Source organism: Calidris pugnax, unplaced genomic scaffold (assembly GCF_001431845.1).
Source record: "Calidris pugnax isolate Ruff unplaced genomic scaffold, ASM143184v1 scaffold166, whole genome shotgun sequence".
Classification (NCBI taxonomy): domain Eukaryota; kingdom Metazoa; phylum Chordata; class Aves; order Charadriiformes; family Scolopacidae; genus Calidris; species Calidris pugnax.
In genome coordinates, this window is record NW_015090941.1 from 919,661 (window position 1) to 947,542 (window position 27,882).

General features: G+C 45.1%; 1 protein-coding gene across 1 annotated transcript; it reads right to left on the bottom strand.

Moving 5' to 3' along the window:
- On the bottom strand, window positions 1–24,887 carry MATN1 (matrilin 1, cartilage matrix protein). Its single transcript, XM_014951846.1, has 8 exons — window positions 24,782–24,887; window positions 21,241–21,587; window positions 10,309–10,531; window positions 6,966–7,091; window positions 6,287–6,700; window positions 4,238–4,390; window positions 1,602–1,682; window positions 1–50 (listed from the first exon to the last, which is right to left on the bottom strand). Exons 1-8 carry the CDS (start codon window positions 24,867–24,869, stop codon window positions 1–3), a joined length of 1,482 nt encoding a protein of 493 aa, XP_014807332.1. The 5' UTR covers window positions 24,870–24,887.
- Between the last annotated feature and the right edge of the window lie 2,995 nt (window positions 24,888–27,882).

Below are 27,882 nucleotides of genomic sequence, written 5' to 3' on the forward strand. Positions count from 1 at the left end.
TTAGATGATCTTGTTCTCCAGGGCTTCGATCCTCTTTGCCACAGCTTCCAGTGAGCAGGAGTTAAGGGGAAAAAATGACAGTGCAGGTTAGTGATTCATTGCTCAAACAGATAACGAGGGGAGCTACCTTGCTGGGAGCAGAGGAATCCTGTCATCATCTACTCTGGCATTTCCACAGCTGTTCATGTTGATGAACTTTTATTGAAGGTAGAAAATATTCATGCGTGCACCCACACTCACATGCACCTATAAAGTCTCTGTGAGAAGAAGAGTTAAAAATGTGAGAATGATTGGAACATGTTTTGAGTGGTTGACAGAGAATCCCTGACCTTGAGCCGTATGGGTTGCGTGAAGAGTGGAGCAGAGTGTTTTCCTTAGAGTTATATAGTGTGTCGCAATTTTCTGCTCTTTTCACTAATTGCTTTTCATGATGTGCCTGGGAGCAGCAACCCACTGGGTGAGAACTACTGATTTACTCTGACCTTTTGCATAACAGAAGTCCTGGATTTCACTCAATTTGAGTTAAAGGGTAGAAAATATACTGTGCAACTGACATAGCAAAGCACAGAAATATGTGAATAAATTGCTTTTAAAATTATATTCTCCCCTTATTCTCAGTAATGAAAAATCTCCCCAGCCCTGTGTGAGCCACCTCAAGGTTTCACTAATTTCTTTCCCCGTGTGAAGTCTGAATGTTAATGTTTTTCTTTTTCTTGTTGCTCTTTCAACAACTTATTTATGCTCTTTGTACAATATGACAGGACCCAGCATGGCATGATGTGGCCCCACAACGTCAGTTCAGGTGAGATCCAGCTCACCTCACAGTGAGCAGTTACATGAAAGTTAGACTCCCACAACTGGGATTTAGACAGTTGGGGGGAATTGGACCCATCCCTCTGACTATTTCACCTATCCATCTGACTATTGGACTTGTCTCTCTGATGATAGGACCTATCCATCTGACTTTATGCATGCCACCAACTATATGGTCAGAGATGGTTTGCTGCAGAAGACCCTCTTTCCCTCCAGTGCTATGGATGAATTTAGGTAGCCAACTCAGATATTTGCATTATAGACATTTACTGTCAAATAAAAAGAATCCTGTCCCTGGACATGTAATGACTGAGTGAGTCAGCTGCATGTGTGCACCAGTGGTTTCTACTCCTCAGAGTCCAGTGTTGGCCACTGCTGCTCTCAGCCCTCACATTCTGGCCTGCTTCACAGCACCCACAGCCTGCAGAGGAAGCAGCATCATCCCACGCGTGGACCAGGCTTCCACGCCTGTCATATTGGCTCATTTAAGGTTCTGTCTAAAAACTGACCTAGCTCTTGATGCCCACAGCTCATTGCTGCGTTGCAATGGATCGACATATTCTACTTTGGGTCTGTTGGATCTACTGATTCTGTGTCAGAGCAGTAGATATACACTCTGGTTTGTAACTTCTTCTCGTACACATTCATAATCCAAGTGTCCTTTTTCCCAATTCCCTGAACACCCACCCAACCTCCTCCCCCCCACAAATAGACTTTCCCCACTGGCCCCTCCAGAAGGCACAACCCAACCCACTGAGTTCTGAACACAGACAGCTTCTGAAGGATATATTTCCGCTGCAATGAATTTATGAGGTCTTCTACTTTTGTCTGGAACTTCACAATAGATTTACATTCACATGGGTCTTCCTCTGGGGAGCAGAATATTAGGAAAATGAGTTAAGTGGCACAAAAATAAGGAATAAATCAAAAAGACTGAGACCAGTGAAGCAAAGTAATTCTTATTTTCTTCATCACAAATATGAAGGAAATGAAAATATAATTTCTCCTAATTGAGTGATCACTGCTGGCTTTAACCTCAGATGAGTGGAGAATCTCACATTTTCTTGTTTTATAGGCCAGGTTCTGTGTAAAAAAAAGTCTTTCCCAGATTTACAAGTTTCCTGAAAACCAACTGAATTTTACTACTGGTGCTTTGGAATCTGACCAAATACAGTGTCCAAAACAATCTTTCTTTGCCAGTTTTCTCCCCAGTAACACCACCGTGGTGAGCCATACTCTTATATTGTGAAATAAAAGTTGGAGACGATGTTTGCCATCTGAGCTTTTTTTGTTTGAGCTTTGGTTCAGCAATCCATCTCTTGAGCAGGCAGAGCAATGTGCATTAATCAGTTTGATAATCTATGTCAATAATTTGCATATGTTCTTCAGGAAAAATTAACTTCAATTGGAATAGGAGCAAAAAAATGGTACTGAGATGACTGGGAAAAAGAAAGAAATGTTTACAAGACCACAATGAGTCAGTCCAGCTGCTTAGCAAATGGCAGGAGTAAATAGGGGAAGGACTTTTTAAGGGAAAGGATATGACTTGCACAAAACCACAACAGGATTAAAGCAGTTATGAGTAAACTAAAGCTGGATATTAAGAGAAGATTTCTAGCCATCTGTTGATAAATACAAGCTGGCACTGGAAATCAAACAAATACAAATATTCCTTTACTTTTTTTTTTTTTTTTTTCCCCAAAGCTAAGATGTTAAGATATGTACCACAATAGATTTTTTTTTGGCAAACAAGTACTTTTCCTGAAATTTAGTTTTACTTTTTTTTGAATGCTGATTTTTAAATGGATTTGCTTTCTTGAAAGATATTTAAATACGATACGTTGGGGGTTTTCATATAGATCCCATCATCTTGTTCTTGGATCGACTCCTACTTTTTAAAGTAGCCATGGCAAAGGGAGTATCTTGCAGGCCTGGTTACCAGGGTCTACAGACACAGGACCCTGGAGGGTGTTGTCACTATCAGCATTCCCCAGGAGGAAAAGAAGGTCCCATCTTCAGGAATCTGGAGAATAGGGCACTTGCCAGCATGACCTTCTACCCTACAAGGGTAGAAGGAACCAAATCTGATTTTCCTGAGGCAAGGCCCCTAACTTACTGAGTACTTTGTCTCTCTAATATACGATCTGGGATGATCACCTGTAGGAGTCACCTACTGTTGACCTACTAATATTTACATGGATGTCTCTTGGTTTTGGCACAGATAACAGAGATAGAAATTGAAAAGAAAAGGAAAAAGGAGATTATCATTTGGCAATGTGCATTATTTCATCCAGTTGATGCTGTAGAGCATCTCCTCCTGCCATAACAGCAGTAGAGGTCTCTGCATTGCTTGGGGCCATGGGACACTCAAGAGCAGGTCTCCACACTCGTGATAAGTAGATCTGAGATTGGCAGAGCTCTCTTGGGAACTAAATGAGCCCCATCAGAGCTGTGTGCAATGAATCTTGCTGGGGACTGGAAGAAAACATTTGCCTGGCAGGATAAAGGAGCCTGAGCACCTGGACTCGACGAGGGAGTGCCAGGTTCCTGATGAGCCTGGCAGAGTAGTGCTCAGAAGAGCTGCAAGGTATTTGGTGCCTTAAATGAAGCCTGAGTGTTCGGGATTCACTGTGATCTGCCTGATGAAGCACATGCATTGCAAAAGGCCAATATTTCGTAGGAGACATATGATTCCTTAAAACAAAAATCTAAAATAACAGTGGTAGTTCTTTTAAAATCATTTTTAGACTCATCTTATTTACAGGTCAACATTCTTTAAATTTTTTATTATTCTTTATCTCCTCTTGTCATGCTTGTATCCAGTTTATTCCTCACTCAGCCTTTGCTTCACTGGACTTTCCAAATGTGTGCAACTTAGCATTCAGGTTGCCCAAATATAGACACCTATGAGTCACGTGGAAGACACTAGATGCTTATTTTAATGTGAAATATGTCAACCCTGTGGTGACTGTTTGACTGTAGAAGCACCGGTGGTTAGTGAGCTTCAACTCAAATACCTAATTTTGTGATGATCTTCAAATTAAACCAAATAAATCAACCCTTAGCTTCTCTTTTAAGAGCAACTCTTCTTTCCTTATGTCACTTTTGGCTATTTTGGACCTGGTACAGCCATGAGTTCATCATTACTGAAACGAAAGGTAGAGAAGGGGAGAAGAATGGAGAAAAAGGGAAGGAGAATGCAGTTCGTGAGGTGGGGAGGTGGCTGAGGTGTAGGTGTGGCTGTGGTTCAGGTAACCACCCAAAATGTTGATATCTCATCATCCTTCCAAGCACTTTGCAAACCCAACATACTAAGAACAGAGAGTTCTTTGTAACATCCATATGAAGGTGGATTTTTGTCCTTCTGCTTTCAGCCTTCAAATTCTGTGACTAAATCCCCCCTCTCCCCAGTTCCCCCTCTTACCAACGCAGATTTTCATTTGCAGCTTCTTCCCGATCTTGCTGATGGTTCTGAAGTCAGCCGTGTAGAAGTAGTGCTCAGCTACTGGTTCTGAAGCAATTTCCCTCAGCTCATCCTCAACTGCGTTGCCGACTCCCACAGCAAACATCCTAAAGCCTGCAAGTAAGGGGAGCCTGTCACTTGGACAGCCATGGAGCGTCTTGCAGCTCTGGTACATACCCCTCATTGGTTTGTACATCCTTCCTGATCTTCTGGAACCCCAACCTCTACACAGCTGGGCAGATGTTAATGATGAAATTAACCCCCTTACCTTCCGCTATTATAGACTTATTTCAGCCAGGTCAACAAGGTTCCAAAATATTCTTGCAGGCAAAGCCTTACTAGAATTCTCCAGACAATGACCACTATCTCCACAAGGACAGTCTTTGGGAGATACAAGAAGGGACAGATAATCATAACACCCTGACGTGCAGCCAGCTAATACTGTAAAAGGAAACAGTGGAAGTTTTCAAAATAGCCTGCAGCCACCATTAGTCAGCCCGTGCTGTGGCAAAGCCCCCTGTGCGATGGAGACCTGTGGTTCAGCAAAACTGTAGCTGAATCTCTTTCTAAAATTGCAACTCATATAGTCTGTCAAGAGCAACCCATACGGTGAGTTAAGAACATACCAAGGTACTTCACTGCCAAGAGATTGATTGGCCACCTCTGGCTAAAACCTGTTTCTATTGAACTGAACTGCAGTTTCCCATTGACTGGAGCGGTGATACCAGTTAACCCCGCTCTGGAAATATTTGTCTCTGCTTGTCCGTGTCTACACACCAGTAATGCTTTCCCCTCCTCCCCTTTTTGCCTTGTCTTTCTGCCTCCGGATGTGTCCAATATTTGTTTTTTTTAACAATGTTCAACTCAAGAAACAAGTTTAGAGTCTAGTTATAAGCATCTTGTTATTTATCCCCTGAAATCACTTATGAGCAGATGTTGGAGTTTTCTGTGTAAGAACTATAGAAGAGGAAGAAACAGGGCCTAAAGCTTTATCATCACAGAGAAATAAATTCTATAGATACAGTTTATAAGGACTTTTCATTTTCTAAGAGCTGGACATCTGCCTAACATGTCAACTTGCTTTGTAAACATCAGCTTTTCATGAGCTCATACCTGACCTTTATTATTATGTGCTAGCCCTTAGTCCCATCTAGTGGTCGAGACAGAACTTAAAAGGAAGTAAAGAATTTAGCAATTCATGAGCGAATTCACTTGGGCTGCATCCACTTAACACAGACATGTCAGGAGACTGGGAACTTGTTCAGCAGGACAGCAAAGGGGCAGATCTCAAGATATTTATACTTCACAATGTTTAGACATATAAATATATCAATATGCAGCCCCTGTGAGCTTTTAATATTCCAGTAGAAGCTGAAGAAAGTTTCTCGTTAGTGCGGGGTGTGTCTGGGATTTAGACAGGGAGTCCACAGTAACTCCCTTAATCTGTGTTTCTGCTTTATTTACTGCTTTATTTCTTCTTTCTCTTTCCCAGGCCTTAGGGCTGACACAGCCAAGCCACACTTGGCCCTACAACTCCCACTGTTCTCCAAGGGGCTCTCTGGTGGTCGTCGTTGCCTCACCATTGAGTGCCACCGATGTTGGCCTGACTTCCATTACCAACATCAGACACATCTCCAGCTCCTCCCTGTAGTTTCCTTCACATTTGTGTGAAGCATGTTAGAGCAGTGTGCATCCCATACCAAATGTGTGAAACTCCATCCCACCCAGCAGAGACCTCCAGCAGACTTAAATCAAAGAGATGGAGGGGCTGTGGGAGCTAAAGCCAGCTGCTGGAAACCCAAGATTCTTCTGAACCCCAGCCAGAGTTGCTGCAAGTTCTTTATGAGTGTGCATGGATACTCAGGCAACATCTCAACAAAGTCACTCTGTAGTAACCTATTTCTACCCTAGGTAAGAGACATCTCCAGGAAAAGAGTTGTACCTAGGCTGTACTAGATGCAGGACCTGGCCCAAGGGAGAAACAAGCCACTGAGAATTCAGGAGACTTACCCAAGTCTTTGGCTTTCTTAGCAGCATCAGTGATGTAATCTTGTGACCGTCCATCAGTGAAGACTATGCCCACCTTGGGGACCCCAGGCCTTGCTCCATTGATGATGGAAAAGGAACTGTCAATGAGGTACTTCAGAGCCTGGCCTGTCATTGTTCCTTTCTCCATGTAGGCCATTTTCTTGACTGCTGCTTTGATGTCCTTCTTGTTCTTGAACTGCCCCAGTGGAAACTCCTGTCTGACAGAACTGGAGTACTGAACCAGGCCAACCTGGGCCTGTTTCTCTGACACGTCCAGTGAGTCCACAATTTGGTTAATGAATTTCTTCACCAGCTCAAAGTTTTCAGGCCGCACACTCTTGGAGCCATCGATCAGGAAAACGAGATCCAGGGCAGATCCTGATCCACCACTGCAAGCTGAAGCAAAATATCAGAAGAGGGTGAAAGAAGACAGCAACTAAGACCCCAATTAATTATGTAGGAAAATATAGCCCTAGTTTCATTTTTTCACTAATGAAAGAGGCTTAATCAAGCAATATTTAACAATGCTTGACATTGATGTTTTCAAAATAATTCCTGGTTTCCTTTTCTGCCCTTTCTGAACAGAGCAAGTCTCAATCCTATCCCCACCACACCACTGCAGGCACAGCTTGGCTCAGTGCAAATGGAAATCATTACATACCGCTGCAGGTCTTCCCATCGTTGTTCAGTGTGAAACCCTCTTTACAAGCACACTTGTACGCTCCTGGGGTGCTGATACAGATGTGCTCGCAGTCATGGTCTCCAGTGGCACACAGGTCTGACACCACTGTGAGCAAAAGTGCAGAATAAAATCAGAGACCGTGCCAGGGCTTCTCAACCCAGAGCCTGTTTGGCCCGTCCACAAAGCATGATATTTTTCCCATACACTCAGAGATAACTAAAGCTACTCTGCAGTAAGACAAAGCAGCAGAAGTCATTGCTCTTGGATGATGACCGGGATAGATTCATAGAATCGTATAATAACAGAATGGTTTGGGTTGGAAGGGAACTTAAAGCCCATCCAGTCCCATCCCCTGCCCTGGGCAGGGACACCTCCCACCACACCACGTTGCTCCAAGCCCCCTCCAACCTGCCCTTGAACCCCTCCAGGGATGGGGCAGCCACAGCTTCTCGGGGCAACCTGGGCCAGGCTCTCACCACCCTCACACCAAACAAGTTCTTCCCCACATCTCAGCTCCATCTCCCCTCTTTCAGTGTCAAACCCTTCCCCCTCCTCCTAGGGCTCCCCTCCCTGATCCAGAGTCCCTCCCCAGCTTTCCTGGAGCCCCTTTAGGAACTGGAAGGATCTCTTCTCCAGGCTGAACCTCCCCAACTGTCTCAGCCTGTCTTCACAACAGAGGGGCTCCAGCCCTTGGAGCATCTTCATGGCCATCCGCTGGACTCATTCCAACAGGTCCATGTCCTTTCTGTGCTCAGGACTCCAAAGCTGGACACAGTGCTCCAGGTGGAGTCTCTCCAGGGAAGAGCAGAGGGACAGAATCATCTCCTGTGACCTGCTTTTTTTGATGCAGCCCAGGATGTGGTTGGCTTTCTGGGCTGCCAGCACACATTGCTGACTCATGTTGACCTTCTCAACCACCAACACTACAAGTCCTTCTCCTTGGGGCTGCTCTCAAAAGAAGAGGCAAAGAGAAATTTTCCCAATTCTCCTGACTCCAGGGCACGGAGGGACTAGAAATACTCTCCATACTGAGGGCAGAAACCATCTGTCAGTTGAGCGTATCACAATATACTTCACTCTCCAAAGGTACTGGATGAGATTTGGTTTCCAGTCTACCATCTGGGCTGGCCAGTACCCATTTTTTCCGGCTATGTAGTACAATTATGATTAGTGAGTTCATCCCCGTGTACAGTTGTCTTTTCTGGACAGGATTCATGTGCAAACGTCCTTGGAATTCACTTCAGAGCTACCCTCACACGTGCAGCTTTCAGATCCTCTCTCTGCAAACACTTCTGCCTGCTGATCTTAACCTGGATCTGACTCCTGAGATGCTGAGCAAACAGAAGCTGAATTGCAGCAGTCGGAGCCAGCAGCGCTCAGAGACTGACAACACTGTCACAGCCACAGCAACGACGATGGAAAACAAACCCAAAAGTAAACAGATCTGGTCAAAGCAATTCCTTTACAAATACCAGAGAAATCTGTGCAGAAAACTGAGCATTTCTGGTTCTATCATAGTAATAGGAGGTGGCGCAAAGTCTTTTAAATTTAAAGGGCTTCTATTCATTATTTCAAGTTATTTGTGTTCTTCTCTGCACGTATTTTGTTCTTCTGGCCTTCCCAATTCACATGTAGACATGATGTGCCAGCACTGGCAGATCTTTCCAGCAGATACGTAGCTCCTATAATTAGGAATATTGCTAACCATGCAGATGGCTGTAACACTGGGCTCTCAGGCTGAGTTCTCTGAAGCCTACAGAGATGTCATTAGCCCAACCATGGCTGGATGGCCAAGGGGCTGCCTTTTTCCCATGTGTTTGTTGTGGGAAACAGCTCGGACAGCGCTGCGCAGCTCGTCCTGCTGTCAGTACCCACAAACCCCGCTCCGCAGTAGCAGGTGGTGGTTGGGTACATCTCCAAGGATGGTTTTGTGCAGCTGCTTGCATGGCACGATAACAGCCCACTTGGCAGTTAGGACAGTGCTATTCTCTGTTAGCTATAATAATCCTTATCACAGCGCTTCCCTTGGACGCCTCTCTGAGGGTTTTTACCACCGGGAGAACTTTGTCATCTGCATGTTACAAATTTGAAAAGCAAGGCACAGAAAGGATTTTTTTCTGTTTTTTTTTCCCCTCTTTATCTTGTTGAATGACACCAATGCCAGAACTTCAAAGCACATTGTCAGGCTTCTCCCTCTCTGGCTGACTCCTGACTCCAGGGCAGCCAACACAAACTCCCACAAATATTCACGGCCTGGATTCCACCTTCTCAAATCTTGTCTCTTTCTCCATTCGGCATGAAGTATTTGTTCCCTTCTTTGATGAGCTTCTGGAGCAGTGACACCTGATTATAATACATGACTCACTTTATATTCAAAATTTTCCTCTTTCCTGCAGAGGAGGGAATTTTCCTTGACAAAAAGCTGCTCACCCCCATCGCTTTCAGCCTGAAAGCTGAATCATGAGATTTTTACACCTCTTGAAGAAATTGGTCTCGAAGAGTTTTACAGGTCCACCTGCTCGTATGTGTTTGCAGTGCCGTGCCACAGGCACCACGGTGTGTCACACCTTTTAAATTGTGTGGCCACACGTCTGTGCTTCGACGGGATGGGCGTGAGAAACCCCCCAGGCCTCTCCTGCTGACCCATCAAATGGGTACTTACAGACCACCTGCGGGTACGTTTGGAACTAATGAAGCCTTCTCACTCCATCACCACTTGGTGTAGGAGTGAATATGTGTTTGTAGGAGAGTCAGGCTCTTTTTTATACGCTGTGCAGAAAGTCATTACGTACTGCACCAGCCAGGAGAGTCTCCTGCCTCACAAGGCTTGCAAAGACAACAGCATAGTCAGGAAAAGGTTCAGCCTCCAGCAGGGAAGTGAAACCATCCCTTGCTTAACTGGGAATTCAGAAGACAATACTGGTGGGGAAAATTACAAGCCAGGTTCTCAGAACTGCCCAGATAGGCTTAACCATACAGACATTGATTTTATCTATATTAAAGATTATGTTTTCCAGGTTCTTTTTCAGTGCCTCAAGGAGTACATGGGTCATGTTTACAAACTCTTCTGTGTCGCTGAAGTTGGGAGATTTCTTTAACTACAACCTGAAATTCCCTAAACAAAACCTGAAGTTCTTGAAAGGCAACTTCAAAGAGCATCTGTCTTCCATACTGCTTCATGCTCCTGCAGACCCCACGTCCTTGGAACAAGGAAGCAGACAGAGGAAGGATGATCACAGACATACAACTTCCATGTGAAAACCTTGCTGGCAGCCACTTGCAGCTCTTGGCTAGGGACCCAGGGGTTGTGGCAAGGACTTACCACAGAAGGCTTCTTGGAACTTTTGGGTCAGCTTCTCTATAACACTGTAGCTCTCCACATAGTCCACATGGTCATCCAGGGGCTGGCTAGCGATCTGCCGCAGCGTGTGCATGTCCACCCGGCCAACCCCGATGGCAAAGATCTCGATGCCAGCAGCTCTGGCCCTTGCTGACACGTCCTGCACTCCATCCTGGGGACGGCCGTCGGTCACAACGATCGCCACCTACGCAGAGGAGGGCAGAGACGAGGTGTATGCTTGAATTTATTGCTTGTGGAGCAGCCGGGGTTAGTAAAGATTTCATATTTTCTAAAATTAAAGCAACAGGAAATTCCACCCCTTCTCCCCCCTCTTCCTGTTCTTCCTGAGATCACACAAGGCACTCTTTTATGTGGGGCTTGTTTCCTTCTGAGCTGGAAAGGTTAAACTGCCAGGGACCTGACTGATTTGATTAAGGGACAACTGGTGCATCTCACCCCTAAGGAAAACAAAGTAAAGGTTGTGTTCTTCATTCACAAACTGATGCTCAAACCAAACTCTAACTGTCTTTAGATGGGGTACTGAGGGATATGGTGTAGGGGAGGACTTTGTAGAGTAGGGGAGATGGTTGGACTCGATGATCCCAAGGGTCTCTTCCAACCTGAATGATTCTATGATTCTATGATTCAACCACCCCCAGCTGATGTGAAGGAAAATTCTGACTCAGTCTGGGACTTTAAAGAATCTCAGGGAATGTCATGGAAACATCATGAGATGAAGACTTTTCCCCATTCTATAGATGGAGAAGCTGAAGCAGAGCAAGGGGAAGAGATCTGCCTCAGTCCATGGGGTGTGTCAGTGCCTGCCATGATTTATGATTCCCTGTTCCACAATAAATAACAGAGGTGAAATCCTACCCCTGCCAACACCAGCACTAGAAAGACAGCTGGTTTAACTGGGAACTGGATTTCACCCTGGATTAAATGGAGCCCTGAACCAGTGGAAAACCTCCAAGAGCCCTGCTCCTGTTGCTGGATGGTCCATTTTCCTCTCTATTTTTCTTCTCATAAGTGACATTGTCACAAAACGCTCATTTTTGTTCTTTGCCAATTCATCTGCTCCTGCCACTTTTCCTTACAACTGTTTTATTGTGAAACCACTGTCAAGTCCTAAGCAACTGATTGGGATGTAATGAAGTATGGAGAAATATAATCAACAGGAGCAGGTGAGCTGTTAAGAAGAAATAAAACACATGACAGGCAAATACCCTCAGTAACATAGAAAGTAAAGAAACATCAAATGAAAAAGGCAGAAAAAAATCTATCTGGCAGCAACAGTGAGTCTGAAGAGCTATCATCTGGCCATTAAGGCAGTATTTGCCATGTTCCTCTATGCCATGTATGCTCTCCATCTTCTGAAGATAAAATCAGACCCACCAGCTGCTCAGTTAGGACAGCATGATGGCTGGTTTACATCCTCAGGTGATGAAAAATTATCTAGAGTAAGGTCAGGAGTGGATTTTCTTGCCCCACATGCCCAAGGGGCCCTGACCATGCAATGAAGTGTCTCCTTTCTCCCTCTGTCCACCCATCAGCTGAGGGATGGACAAATGCTGCAGTTGTCCCCCAGAGTAATTCTGCAATACTGAACTGATCTGCTGCCCCGTTCAGAGCTTTTCTCCTGTACAAGAGCTGGGTGAGCCTGGAAAAATACAGAACTTTTCAACCTGGGGAAGGCCTGTAAGTTTATCTGCACTTCCTAAGGGCTACAAAATGAAAAAAATTCCTGGTGACATCAGAGTTCTGTAATTGGGTTCAGTTCTGTAACTGTAACTGAGTTCCAAGGGGAAAAAAAAATAATAAATGCAAGTATTTATCTTCAGCTCATGGCCAGAATAAGGAAAAGAGTCACCTGTGGCAGAGGTCAGTGTGTGCTGGAAAGGAGAATGAACAAAGATTTGGCAAAGATTGACCAAAAGGAGCCCTCGGGTTGTTTCTGGACCAGCAGCCAAGCCAAGGATGGAGCCAGCCATGCAATGGTGCTTTCTGCCAGGAGAGAGAGCCCTCGGCTCAGCCGCTCGGCAGCTCGTCTGTCTGCACACACACAGCAGCTCCGAGGTGGGGGCTGCCAATTAGAGCTTATCAAAAGCCAACCTGTCAGGAAACAAGATGTATTATCAAGTAGGCTCTGTGAGCAACACCACCCCATGAACGGGTTTCTGTCAGTAGCTGCGTATCTTTCTCTCGGTGTTTGTCCCAAGACGGAGGTGTTGCACGTCCTCCTGGCATTTCTCTGTCGAAATAAAGTGATTCTCCGAGTTTAATCAGTTTCTTTGCTTCTTCATATCGAGGTGGCATCTTCACATAGGCCTGAGTCAAAGATACAACCCAGGATGTGTCTGCTAGCAACATCCACAACTGGATCTGATGGGAAAGATCTTCATCATAAAGGATCTGACCACTCAAAATTCACGCTACTTTCTGATCTCCTGTTGTCTGGGTACAAAGACTCTGGACCAAGCATCAGGAATTAATCAGTGAACCCATGGCTAAAGTAAATATAAGAGTGCATCAGAGCAGTCAGGGATCCTGTCTGTGACCATGGCCAGGACCAGATGTTTACAGAAAGAGTGTAAGAAACAGAACAAGTATAAAGTGATCTTCGTATCACATGTAGTTATCTTGATAATCAAGAAATCCTCATTTTTTCCTACTATTCCCCTGCCAGGCCCAGACACTTGCCCTCCCTGCCAGCCTAAGGCAGTGAGTTCTAGCATGAAAAAACACCTTTTTTTTTTTCTTTTTTAATCTATCTCAAAATTATTTGCAGACACAGGATATCTGTAATTCTCTGTGTTATGACCTTGTCTCAATTAAAAAGCTGAGAGTCCTGGTATGTGCCTTGTTTGGTAAAGAGCAAGAGACAGTTTGGAGGGAAGGGGCAACCACTGCAGGCTGGAGAGGCTGAAGGTCTCGGGCTGGGCTTAGCAGGTAGCCATGTGAGAAGAATTAAGAAATGGTGAACACCTGCTCAAATAGCTGAGCAGGATCTCCAGTTCTGCCCTAAGGAAACTCAGAAACTTTTGCTTTTCAACTTCAAAACTTTTACTCGTTTTAACCACCACCTTTCATTTTCCTGCAAATCCCTCACTTTCTACATCCTTCTTGTGTTACTTCCGTCATACAGAAATCCCCCATGTTCTCATGACACAATTTATTCTTGGTTAACTAAGGCACCAGAGTATTCACAGGCATCCCTAGGTATTTTTATTTCAGGGTTGCCATGCGTAGGCAATCCAGCAGCTAATGAGGTAGCTATGTCTCATTATGCAGTGTATAACATGAATGTTGTAACAGCACTGAAAGGGGAATTAGGCAGAAAGTTGAATAAGCCCTTGATTTTCTCAGCAATTTGACAATCTATTTGTTGTTTCTCTTAAAGAAAGATAAAAGTAATTGGGCACCCCTGGAGTTTTTGATAAAGGTATAAACAGACTTTACTCTGAGCGCCTACAGAAACAAATAGTGCTTTTCCCTGTCCTGGGGTGGCATTTGCTGCACAGAGCACAGCAAGACCGAGTGATCTTGTGAGGCTTTGACCAGGGTCCCACAATCCCAGCACAGATTTTCACAAGGTCTTGCTGGACTTCTGCTGTGTGAAGGAGCAAGGACTGTGTCCAATATTTCTGAAAGTTTCACCTCCCTAAATTACTGCATGACCTCTTCATCCTCTTGAGCAGATGGTGGAGCCCCCCTGAGCAGCATCAGGGTCACAGAAGGGAAATGTTTGCTGGACTTCAAGGCATCGTGGAAAAAAGCAAAAAATAACCAGGAAACCAAGGAATGTAAATGGCTGTGGAGCCTCCCTCCTTGGAGATATTCTAAAGCCATCTGGACATGGTCCTGGGCAACCAGATTTAGGTGGTCCTGCTTGAGAGAGGGTCTTGGTCAATATGACTTCCAGAGGTTCCTTCCAACCTCAGCCTTTCTGTGATTCTGTCTCTTTGACGAGATCCACAGTGGAAGGAAAGAGGGTAAAGCCTGTAGTGACTTTCTTTCTTCTTTTGATGAATAAGATAAATCATTAGAAAGACCACTACTATTATTCTGCTTTTTCAGATGCCCGGGAAATAAAGTTTCGGGGAGATAAAGCAACTTTAGTGTTCTTTGTCCACAGAAACATACTAGTGCAGTAAGTCAATAAATACAGTTAATTTTCTTTTGAAGTGGTCAGATATTTAAACTACAGGCTTGTTTGGTGTATTAGCAGGGCCTTATGCCTATGGAGATGACAGGAATCCACAAGCATTGCAAGAGCGTGTTGAGTGAGTGGTCTGGCAGAGGAGACAAGAGCAGGAACGTAACACGCAGGAAAAGGGGTTACTTAAGTGTTGTGGAGGAGATCAGTTAGATAAAGACCCAGGCATTTTCACAGACAGCACAGAGAAAATGTCTCTTCAATCTACCGTAACGGCCAATGCTGCGTGTAAGGTGTCAGGCTGTGTTAAGGGGGAAAAAAGAGACTAATACTGAAAGTACTATAATAGTATTGTATAAATCAGGACTGTGTCCCAGTCCTGACCTAAGCATGGTGACCTTGCCTTAAAATAGACATTGGGGAATTAGGCAAAGATAGGAGAAGATAAAGAAATCTGGTGAGGTTTCTGAGGGACATGAATGGATTCCATAGTGGTCCTGGAGGAAAGTGGATCTAAAAAGATCCCATTATTTGTTCTGTTTGAAAGGTTAACAATAAGAGAACTAGTGAAGTCAATGGGAGCTGCCTTCATGCAACCAGACTGGAAGTTAGAGCCCTCCTTTAGGATCCAGGCATCATGGGTGCAATGACTGGCCATAGGTTTCCTGTTTCTATCTACTGGGGAGGACTCTGCCCAGCTCAGAGATTTGAGGACTTTGGAGGTGTTGTTGGAGCTGAGTCAGGGTTGTGGTCAGTGTGGGATCACTGGTGGCATGGAGAGCACTGGGATTACTCTTCCAGCAATGAGCTCCTCTAGTGGAAGATGGCAGATACATGGAAGAGTCTTATGTTCCTTTGCAGTTCCTCTGCCACCCTCCTTTGCTTATGGGTCAAACATCGAAAAGAGAACCGCTTCAGCCATCTTGGTGCCCCCGTACTTTCCTACAAGTAAATCTTCTGGATAGATGAAGGGAGAAGGGATGGAGCCTGGGGAAGAGCTACCTTGAGCTGTCAGGTCCCACTTAATGGCAAATGAACAACTGCCTGAGATTTCTGTTAATGTGCAGCCATGCAACAGCTACCAGCTTTTGGAAAGAAAACTTTGTCCACTGACAATCACCCTTCATGTGGCTTTATTCATCTGTAAAGGTGCTCCACAGCTTTGAATGAAAGTCTGATGACCTGAGGCATGGAAATTAATGTGATAATCATTCCTCTAGTGAGAGTTGACCATCTCCAAGGAAAGGAATAGCATCTATCCCCTTTCTTGATTGCTTCTAGACTTGGTTACACACCGGGCAACTTCAGCTGGCACCACAGGAGGCAGCACAAGTGCATCTGAACCCCTCTCCTGCTTGGAGCTTCTGGCACTTCTGGACATTGGAACAACCAATTAATGGAGTGAGATAAGATATAAGCTTTTTTCAAGGAAGCATTGGAAGCATTCAGAAGTAAATGTCTCTGGCCTATCAGTACTCAAGAGCTGAAATATTCCTGTGGTCTGGCATTCAAATTGATGGGATTTTTTTGTGGTTTTTTTTTTATTAAACAATTTTTGTACTTTAAGCAGAGTAAAAATTTCTGAGAAGGAGAAATAGACATTATCATCCACATAATTTTTTCTTTCTGGTTTCAGTTCAGCTGTCTGGTTTTGTGCTAAACAATAGCCAACCAAAACAATAATTTCCCATTCTTTTTTTTCTTCTGGACAGAAAAGCACAGTTTGTGCGTGGCTGTGGATGAGCCTGCTTAGTGGAGACCTGCAGCTCCCACTCTGCTTGTGTTTTTCCACTGTAGGGTGCTGTGGCCATGCTGAGATGGCAGGAGGGTTTTGCTAGAGACCTGTCACCTTCCCACTAGCTTCCCTGGAGCAGTTTTGCTGGAGGAAACATCTCTTTACCATCTGAAACAGCTCTTCAATAAAGTCACCCATGGAGTAACTGGGCAGCCTTGAGCTCTCTGAGAAAAATAATCTTTTCCAAAGCCTTTTGAGAGTGGTTGGAGCAGGCAGCATGGACCATGCTGCCTCTCCTGAGACCCCTCACAGACACAGCTGCTGGGAAAGTGTGGAAAAGCAAAAGGCACCTCGGCAGCAACAGGCAGTTGCTTGAACCTCCAGAAAGTAGCTGAAGGTTGAATCCACATGAATTCTCTCTGAAGTAGTTCAATCAAATGAAGGAGAACTATTAGTCTTGCACCTACAGGATTTTAAAGCTCTTTACTAAAAACAATTATAATAACGATATAATATTAAAAATGCCTTGCAATTTTGCAATGATTTCTTTCAGTGAATCTCAAAGAATTTGGCAAACAAAACCAGTATTACTTCTCTTGAATAAAAAGCCGTTGCAATTGGAGTTCCCCTGCAGGAGCTGGGCCATTAGAATCTACACCAGGTGACTCCAAAGCTTCATATGATCATGGCTCATGAGAGGAGCTGCTCTTTCTGGACCTGATTGCCTGTGAAAGTCCCTTGGAGTGTAATTTTTCTCCTGTTATCACTCTTGATTTTCTTCCTATTGTGTTAAACTGGATTTAAGCTAAGGGTATGGAGAATTTTCCTTGCTGTGAATCCCATGATAAAAGGCCATATGAGGATAAACTCATTCATATTTGCAAGGTGCTTATAATTCAACAAAGTGAGGGGGCACACAAAGTCAACTTTAATTAATCATCCTTGTAGGTGACAGCCTCATTTTTAGGGCTTTCTTGTGAATTCCAGATCAGCAGAGTATTCAGGTTGCTGATTTTTGGAGTTGGCGGATCTTTACCACTGCCTAATTTTCACTTTTCAGTAGCATTTTTGACTTGCCATCCCTGGGCATCTCTTCCATGTTCTGCTCTGACTGCCCTAGAGCTTTACTAGCAGTGAGAGAAATGGAAAGTGACTGATGTTCCAAACATATTGTAATTGGGAGAAAAATCCCAGGCTTCCTGGCTCCAACAGCTGGGCTTTTGTCCAGCTGGTGGAAGCTCTAGCTGCTTGCTAACACCTTTGCTTATTTTTCTGGTCCAGTCACACAGCAGAGAGCCAGTGGAGCTGGCACAGGACACGAGGGCCTAGGAAGTGTGTTCATGATGTTTAGCTAAAGCACATATTGCCAAGAATATACATTCTCCACATGCTCAGAAGATAGTTGTCCTGGTGGTGCTCACTGGGCTGGGGTTTGGTTTCATTCATGGTCTAATCCAGAGAGAATGAATGAGGGAATAATTTTTTTTAAGACTGAGCTTCCCAGACAGGGAATACGGGCCAGGAGAAGCGATACCTGTTGCAACCACGTGTAGAATCAAACTGACCTTATACCACAGCCTTAAATGCTAAAAGGTCTGTAAAGTCTGGGTACCTGAAGAGAATACCCAGAATGGAAAGCAGCCATCAGCCAGCCTCTGAAAAACTGGAAGAGCAGTGGAGGACACTGAAACAGGACTTTGCTTTATATCTACGGATGAAAGGGGCTGTGTCAAAGGAAAGTTTCAGAAGATTGCCTCGCTTTTTACTATGGTGGATTCTGAAGCATCTTTATTATGATATTTTGGGGAAGATGAGCATTGCCACTCCTGGTATGTTCATGCCTAGCAAAGCTGGCTGAGATCTCACAGCAGGACGTCGTTGTGGGCAGACTGGAAGCAGGAGCCATGTCCCAAAGGACACTCCAGAAAGAGCTAGAGAAGCTGGGTTAAATTTACGTGGGCAACTTCTGGCCAGCTCTGCCCAAAAGGAAGTTGAGCTTTGCTTTCAAGAATAGTTTGGAGGTTTTCACCTCCCAAGGGTTTGTCACCTTTGACAATTAACCCTGACTTGTCCCCGTGCACTCAGAGCACAGAGGAAAATCATCTTTCCTTCTTCTCCTATTTTTCTAACCACTCCATGATGAACCACGTGAGAGAAGGAGCATCCAAGAAATGGATAATTTGCTTACCTTATTAAAATTGGGAGACCTCACCCTGGCCCCTTCTGAGTCACTAAACGCCCGGCTAATGGCAAACTGGATAGCCAGACCAGTCATAGTCCCAGTGGAGAGAGGCTCTATCCTCCGGACAGCCTGCAGGAGCGCAGCTTTGGTTTGGTAGGTCTTGAGGGAGAACTCATTCTTGACGGCACTGGCATAATTGATGACACCCACCCGGGTGGCGTTGGGGCCCACGTCCAGCCCCTCGATCACCTGGGACACGAAGACCTTGATTTTCTCAAACTCGTGTGGGCGCACGCTTCGAGAGCTGTCGATGATGAACACCAGGTCGGTGGGTTTCGTTCTGCACAGGGTGCCTGGAAAGGGTGAGGAAGGAGGAGAAAAATGAAAGAAGAAGGAGAGAAAAGTGTACTCGGAAGGAGAAGATGGTCTTCTTAGAGCAGCAGCTGAGGCTAGAGGACCTGCGAGCTGCAATCCTTTCTCTGCCTGCATCAGAGAGGCCCAAGGAGACCACTTTAACTTAACATTTCTAAATGTTCTTTTTCCTTTCGTAGGAAAGTGTCTGTAAGAAAAGCACAGTTACGGGCTGACAACGTGTACTTCTGAAGGAGCGAGCTGAGGAGGAACCAGCGCTGCACTTGTGGGAGCAGGTTACCCACTTGTCACCCCGGGCTATTGCAAATGTCTACACGAAACTTAACTCACGTATGGCAGCACGGGGGCAGGGGGGCTGGGAGGAATAAAGCTGTGAACTGAAGCCTCTGCCTGCATTTCTGCATCAAAAAGAGTCTCAAAACGAGTCACCGCTTTTCAGACGCGGGTAAGCAATCCGCATGGACATTAATTAACGAGATTGTGTCTCCGTCATGCATGACCAGGAGCAGGCATGCAACTCAGCAGTTCAGGTTCGCTCGTGAGTCGAGATGCCCAGATTAACTAATGAACATAACATGAACCAGCCTCGTGTTTTTCAGCTAGAAGCACTAATAATGAAATACGGTAACACAGAAAAGACCGGCGCTGTTTTATTTCTGTGAGCTGGGGAGGGAGGGCACAACAGAGAGATGTAGAGCCACGTAATTGACAGTTAATCTCTACAACCCCATGGTAAGACATGAATATCCACTGTAAAAAGTAAATGGCATAAACAGGAAGCATTAGCAATGCAAAGAGCTGAGTGATTTTTTAAAAAAAAATCTCTCTTTCATGCTGTTTCCATCCTAATTTTCAACTGTGGCATAACATAAAAAGAGCTGATATTTTTTATGATTTTCTAAATGAATTGTCCCATTTTTCCCACCAGATCTATAGCATTCTGTTCCTTTAATTTTTTTTCTATCACTTATCCTGTCTCTGTAGGGGTATCAAGTGCTCTGTTAATATTTGATTTCTGCAGAGAGGGACGATATAGGTTATACCATAAAGGAGATTTCTGCAGACAGATTTTTAAATGTGAGCTTTTGGGCCAACAAATCTGTTCCAAATTATGACATAAATATTATAGCTAGTCCTCAGTGTGAAATCTAATGGAGCTTTCAGTCTTTTAGACAGATGAAAATAAATACCCTGTGATATATCTATAAAGAATATAATCAGGTTAGTTTCCTGAGAGACATTAATGCAGAATCTGCTTCTGGCTCCCAGAAAGGTCCCTCTAAAAGATGCTCTGTGTGTAGAGGGAAGCAGGCAGTGGTTACTTTGTCAGATGCTCTAGTTTCCAATAAAAAGCAATAATATAACCTTTTCCCACATGGGTGACTTCTGCTTATTGCATAATTTATTGCAGAGGAAGGAAAAACTCAGTTGGCGGTCCATGTATGGTATTGCAAATCCCTTTACCAGGGGTTGGTTATGCCCATTTTACAGGTGAGAAATGAAGGTATCGAGAAAGGTTCAAATTACTGCAATCAGTTCCTCCAGAAATCAAGTGCAGTTTCCCCTTTGCTGCTGTAGCTAATGAATCATGTCAGGTTTTAGTGACAAACCAAGGAAGAAAAGTTATTTATTTTTCCCTAGAAACAGTTGGATCCAATAGAAGTTTTGAAGTTGTGGGGGATTTTTTGTTGGTTTTTTGCATTTTTTTAATGGAAGCTCTGTGATTTTGCCCTAAATAACATTTTAAACCTCTTTTTATGAGAGTGAAGTATATTTTAGGGAAATGAGGAGCAAATAAGAGATATCAGATGGGAGCTATGGGATTTCATCCTGTCTGGTCACAGCCTCTGTGCAGACATCAGGGTCTGGAGGACAGGCCTTGGTTATCTCCAGGAGGTGACAGTCAGAGAGTCTTGCTCTGAGGGCCATCTTGACTCAGTATAGTTTATTTTAAAGTTGAATTAAACTTTAAAATAAATATCCCCCTCTATTTTAAAAAGTGTCCACACTTGAAGTTATTCAGGAATAACTGAATTTCATGCACTGATTTAGCAGAAAATATCTCTTTCGGCATCTTTGCCATATTCATTAAAAGAACCGGAAAGCTTCCTAGTAACTCAGAATTAAAAGGTGTTTATTTTAGAAATAGTGATTGCTCACGGTGGGGCTGAGTTGAATGACTGCTCTGTTTACTTTCCTGACTTTGGTAGCGCTTAGGGGTTCTGCAGCAAAGATAACCCTCCCTTTCCAAATTGCTGAGGAGAAACGGGTTGTCCCCATGCACTCAGAGCACAGAGGAAAATAATCTTTCCTTCTTCTCCTATTTTTCTAACCAAATTAACCCTGACTTGTCCCCGTGCACTCAGAGCACAGAGGAAAATCATCTTTCCTTCTTCTCCTATTTTTCTAACCACTCCATGATGAACCACATGAGAGAAGGAGCATCCAAGAAATGGATAATTTGCTTACCTTATTAAAATTGGGAGACCTCACCCTGGCCCCTTCTGAGTCACTAAACGCCCGGCTAATGGCAAACTGGATAGCCAGACCAGTCATAGTCCCAGTGGAGAGAGGCTCTATCCTCCGGACAGCCTGCAGGAGCGCAGCTTTGGTTTGGTAGGTCTTGAGGGAGAACTCATTCTTGACGGCACTGGCATAATTGATGACACCCACCCGGGTGGCGTTGGGGCCCACGTCCAGCCCCTCGATCACCTGGGACACGAAGACCTTGATTTTCTCAAACTCGTGTGGGCGCACGCTTCGAGAGCTGTCGATGATGAACACCAGGTCGGTGGGTTTGGTTCTGCACAGGGTGCCTGGAAAGGGTGAGGAAGGAGGAGAAAAATGAAAGAAGAAGGAGAGAAAAGTGTACTCGGAAGGAGAAGATGGTCTTCTTAGAGCAGCAGCTGAGGCTAGAGGACCTGCGAGCTGCAATCCTTTCTCTGCCTGCATCAGAGAGGCCCAAGGAGACCACTTTAACTTAACATTTCTAAATGTTCTTTTTCCTTTCGTAGGAAAGTGTCTGTAAGAAAAGCACAGTTACGGGCTGACAACGTGTACTTCTGAAGGAGCGAGCTGAGGAGGAACCAGCGCTGCACTTGTGGGAGCAGGTTACCCACTTGTCACCCCGGGCTATTGCAAATGTCTACACGAAACTTAACTCACGTATGGCAGCACGGGGGCAGGGGGGCTGGGAGGAATAAAGCTGTGAACTGAAGCCTCTGCCTGCATTTCTGCATCAAAAAGAGTCTCAAAACGAGTCACCGCTTTTCAGACGCGGGTAAGCAATCCGCATGGACATTAATTAACGAGATTGTGTCTCCGTCATGCATGACCAGGAGCAGGCATGCAACTCAGCAGTTCAGGTTCGCTCGTGAGTCGAGATGCCCAGATTAACTAATGAACATAACATGAACCAGCCTCGTGTTTTTCAGCTAGAAGCACTAATAATGAAATACGGTAACACAGAAAAGACCGGCGCTGTTTTATTTCTGTGAGCTGGGGAGGGAGGGCACAACAGAGAGATGTAGAGCCACGTAATTGACAGTTAATCTCTACAACCCCATGGTAAGACATGAATATCCACTGTAAAAAGTAAATGGCATAAACAGGAAGCATTAGCAATGCAAAGAGCTGAGTGATTTTTTAAAAAAAAATCTCTCTTTCATGCTGTTTCCATCCTAATTTTCAACTGTGGCATAACATAAAAAGAGCTGATATTTTTTATGATTTTCTAAATGAATTGTCCCATTTTTCCCACCAGATCTATAGCATTCTGTTCCTTTAATTTTTTTTCTATCACTTATCCTGTCTCTGTAGGGGTATCAAGTGCTCTGTTAATATTTGATTTCTGCAGAGAGGGACGATATAGGTTATACCATAAAGGAGATTTCTGCAGACAGATTTTTAAATGTGAGCTTTTGGGCCAACAAATCTGTTCCAAATTATGACATAAATATTATAGCTAGTCCTCAGTGTGAAATCTAATGGAGCTTTCAGTCTTTTAGACAGATGAAAATAAATACCCTGTGATATATCTATAAAGAATATAATCAGGTTAGTTTCCTGAGAGACATTAATGCAGAATCTGCTTCTGGCTCCCAGAAAGGTCCCTCTAAAAGATGCTCTGTGTGTAGAGGGAAGCAGGCAGTGGTTACTTTGTCAGATGCTCTAGTTTCCAATAAAAAGCAATAATATAACCTTTTCCCACATGGGTGACTTCTGCTTATTGCATAATTTATTGCAGAGGAAGGAAAAACTCAGTTGGCGGTCCATGTATGGTATTGCAAATCCCTTTACCAGGGGTTGGTTATGCCCATTTTACAGGTGAGAAATGAAGGTATCGAGAAAGGTTCAAATTACTGCAATCAGTTCCTCCAGAAATCAAGTGCAGTTTCCCCTTTGCTGCTGTAGCTAATGAATCATGTCAGGTTTTAGTGACAAACCAAGGAAGAAAAGTTATTTATTTTTCCCTAGAAACAGTTGGATCCAATAGAAGTTTTGAAGTTGTGGGGGATTTTTTGTTGGTTTTTTGCATTTTTTTAATGGAAGCTCTGTGATTTTGCCCTAAATAACATTTTAAACCTCTTTTTATGAGAGTGAAGTATATTTTAGGGAAATGAGGAGCAAATAAGAGATATCAGATGGGAGCTATGGGATTTCATCCTGTCTGGTCACAGCCTCTGTGCAGACATCAGGGTCTGGAGGACAGGCCTTGGTTATCTCCAGGAGGTGACAGTCAGAGAGTCTTGCTCTGAGGGCCATCTTGACTCAGCATAGTTTATTTTAAAGTTGAATTAAACTTTAAAATAAATATCCCCCTCTATTTTAAAAAGTGTCCACACTTGAAGTTATTCAGGAATAACTGAATTTCATGCACTGATTTAGCAGAAAATATCTCTTTCGGCATCTTTGCCATATTCATTAAAAGAACCGGAAAGCTTCCTAGTAACTCAGAATTAAAAGGTGTTTATTTTAGAAATAGTGATTGCTCACGGTGGGGCTGAGTTGAATGACTGCTCTGTTTACTTTCCTGACTTTGGTAGCGCTTAGGGGTTCTGCAGCAAAGATAACCCTCCCTTTCCAAATTGCTGAGGAGAAACGGGTCAGTATATCACAAAACTCCCCTTCATGACCACCAGCCCAGGCTGCAGCCGCCGTTACGCCCATTTCACAGCTGTCAGTCTGCCCAGGTGTATGTGTTTTGCATCATCATAAGATCATTCAAGCATTTTTAAAACCCAGCAGTAGTTTTTGCCTTGGCCACCTCTCCTGCAGTGAGTTCCTCAGCCTGGCTGGAACCCCCACAGCATCCTGCCCCTGGCCGAGGAGAAATGTGTCCTCCCTACCAGACCCTCCAGCCCTTCCCTTTGTGTTCGCTACTCACTGGCACTAATTGCAGACCAGGAGCTAGAGACCGTGCAACCTAAAGAGCGGGAGGCTCCTCTCCCACCTGGCTGCCCTACACCCCACTTGGAAAGACAAACAGAGCAGGATTTTGCTGAAGAATGGGTGAAGTAAAACTTAGGAAAGTCCCATCCTCAGCAACCTGACCCTGGGTCGGTTCCTTCCTGCTCAGTGAGGTTAACCAGAGCCTGGGGATGTCTGGCCAACTCCTCCTCGAATTCTTGGCAAAACCGTCCCTCTGCAGAGCTGTGGGGAGGAGAAGCAGCTCGGGAAGGCAGAGGAGAGCCCTTCTCCTGCCTGGGCCTCCTCCAGCCAAAAGCAGTGAGCCCTGATGCTGCTGCTGCTCTAGGAGATGGAGCTGACCTGATGGCACCTTTGCTGTGCCTCTGCACAGACCTCTAACTATTTCTCTCAAGCCACGCAACGGGCAGAAGCAAACACATCACCAGGTTCTGCTGCCTTGGGAAAATATTTGAGAAAGCTCCTTTGCTTCCCTGACTGATGTTGGGTATTTCTTTTTTTCCTTCACCTCCTTCCCAGTACCATGGCAAGGAGGTAGAGGACCCACACCGTGCGTCCCACCACCGCTGAGCTCCCCACCTACCTCTCGGCTGCGGAGGGGCCCCGCAAACTCCATAGCTCTGGAGGAGGAGCAGCAAAGAGAGCAGCAAGGCAGAGACAGTCCTGTCCATGGCTGCGGAGGAGCCGGAGGCTGGATGCGGAGTGGAGAGCAAGAGCCTTGGCCCAGAGGTATTAACCTGCCCTTCCTCGGGGAGGCATGGGGCCAGCCCCTGACACGTGTGAATGCCAGGGGTGGGGGGGGAGGAGCAGGGAGGGGGCACCGAGGGGAGAGGGACAAGCAAGAAGGACTTAGGAGAAAATAAAATATTGCACCAAGGTGGGGAGGGGGAGGATGTCCAGCCCTGCCAGCCCCCAGCCCCTCCACAATGGGTTCATTGCTGGGCGAAGGGGATGGGAAGCCATAAAGAGACCCGCAACGGCGTGGTATGTGGGGAATCTGGGGCCGTATACAGTGGGACCAGTGAAACCAGCCCTGGGGAACTGGGGTTGGCCTGTCAATCACCAGCTCCCATCTGCAAACCCTGGGCTTTGCCACGGTAAGCAAACGGTCTGCGGTGTGTCAGGCTGGTGTCCTTCCTCCTGCAGAGCCCAGGGAAGGGGGTGGTGGTGAAAAAGGAGGGGGGGAGACGGGAATAGGGTCACACAAATCATCCCCCAGTCCCTGCCTTTGCCAAGCACAGGGCTGGAAACCAGCCTGTGGGACTGGGGGGCTTTGCTCCCTTGGCTTAATTTGCGGGAAAATGCTGTGTGTGAGGAGGAGGAGAGAGGAAGAGGAGGGTGAGGGTCGGGGAGGCACGGGCGAAACCTGGGGCGCAGAACAAATTTCTTCCTGCAGGAAACAGTTACTTCTCTATGAGGCTGTGCCCCCCTGCGCAGGAGAGCAGGGAGGGGAAAGGAAGAACTCAGTAGCCTAAACTAGATTAATAGACAAGAAACTCAGGATAGACAGACAGATTAGAAGTTTGATTTATTTTTCACAGCGTAGCATTCAGATCTGCGCACACGAGGGAGATACAGCTCCTGCCACTAAAAGCCAATAATCTAAATCAACAAATAAGACTGATGATGCTGCAAGTGAGCAGAAATCCAATGTTTTCTTTATGGAAGAGCAGCAGGGAGATTTGGTACTAGAGTAAGATGAATTTAATGATGGGTTCATCACAAAGCACTGCATCTGTTTTCTTTTTTTTAACTACTGTATTACACTATTGTCAGTTGATTAAAGCCCTTCTCTGATGGATAAGTCTTTGCTCACCTTTCCAGTCGCACACCCTTGGAGCACTCATCCATTTAATCTGCATTGTGCTAGTGCAGGGCCATGGCAGACTACCTTTAATTTAAAGCCCAGTTTCTCTTCCCTTATCCAGAGCCACTCTTTACTCCAAAAGAGCTTCAACAGAGACCGAGAGCTCCTGTGGAGAAAGGATCTTTGATTAGGGAAAAAAAGGGCCTGTCCTTAGTGAAGTTGCCAGGCTATTCTGCGCTCTTTCAACATTAAAGTGTTAATTAAAATATTACAAGATGGCTATATTCCCATGCAAAATCAGCACAGATTTGTCCCACTGCTACCTTCCCAGGTACACACCGTCAATCACAGGCTTTCCACCATCTCTGGAGCTAGCTGGAAATTTTTATCCAGAAGGAGCAAATGCTCCAGATGAGCTTTTTCTGTTCCTTTTCTGTCATTGAGGCCCTTTTCCAAGGCTGGTGGCACCTTATTTTGTTTGCTTCTTATTTCAGAGCCCCTGGGATTAAAAGAGTGACCATGGAGGATGTGAAAATTGCAGATGGAGTGGTGCAGAAAACACATGCAGACCTTCATGTATTCACGTGCATGCACAAAGAGCACATATAAAAACTTTGTGTATAAATGCTTATGCCTGTGAATGGATGCATAAATATATACACATGTGACCATACATGCATATAAGCATAGAATCATAGAATCGTCTAGATTGAAAGAGACCCTTGGGATCATCAAGTCCAACCATCTACCCTACTCTATGAGTTAATGTATATAAATATGTATGTGTGCACATAGAGGGACACGTAACTCTCCTCCTTGCTTTTCATGGATGTCTTTATATCACAGAATCATAGGATCACAGAGTGCTTAGAGTTAGAAGGGACCTTAACGCCCATTCAGTCCTGCCCCCTGCCCTGGGCAGGGACACCTCCCACCACACCAGGTTGCTCCAAGCCCCCTCCAACCTGCCCTTGACCCCCTCCAGGGATGGGACAGCCACAGCTTCTCTGGGCAGCCTGGGCCAGGCTCTCACCACCCTCACAGCAAAGAATTTCCTCCTGAGATCTCCTCTAAATCCCCCCTCTTCCAGTTTAAAACCAGTACCCCTTGTCCTATCACTACATTCCCTGTTCAAGAGTCCCACCCCATTTCTCCTGTAAGTCCCCTTCAGGTACTGGAAGGCCATTATGAGGCCTCCCCAGAGCCTTCTCTTCTCCAGGCTGAACAAGCCCAACTTTCTAAACATGTCCTCATAGGAGAGGTGCTCCAGCCCTCTGGTCATCTTCATGGCCCTCTGCTGGACCCGTTCCAACAGGTCCATGTCCTTCCTGTGCTGTGGACTCCAGAGCTGGACACAGTGCTTCAGGTGGGGTCCCACCAGAGCAGAGCAGAGGGGCAGAATCACCTCCCTGGACCTGCTGGCCAAGCTGCTTTTGATGTAGCCCAGGATGGGGTTGGCTTTCTGGTCTGCCAATGCACACTGCTGGCTCATGTTGAGCTTCTCATCCACCATGTAGGCATGGATTTAGATGGTGCTATTATGTATAAATAATATTCACTGATATCCTTGTGTGCTTACATACACACAGGCACGTTTGTTCCCCAAATATATGGAAAAGATACACCCTTGCTTTTATGACAATTAGGGAACAAAGTGAAATAAAAGTATAAAATCCAGGAGACTTTACCTCCAGCCCTGTCTACGATGGGCTTCTCCCGTCGCCCTGCCATATGTACAAGGATCTTTTGGTGCAGACAGTACTTTCTTGCCATGAATAGGGATCATTCAGAGCCCTCTGTAAATGAAGTCTCTATGGCTGTTCTTGCGGAGGAAAATATAAAGTTTCTCTGTGTCATTTTGCTGTTAATTAGCAAAG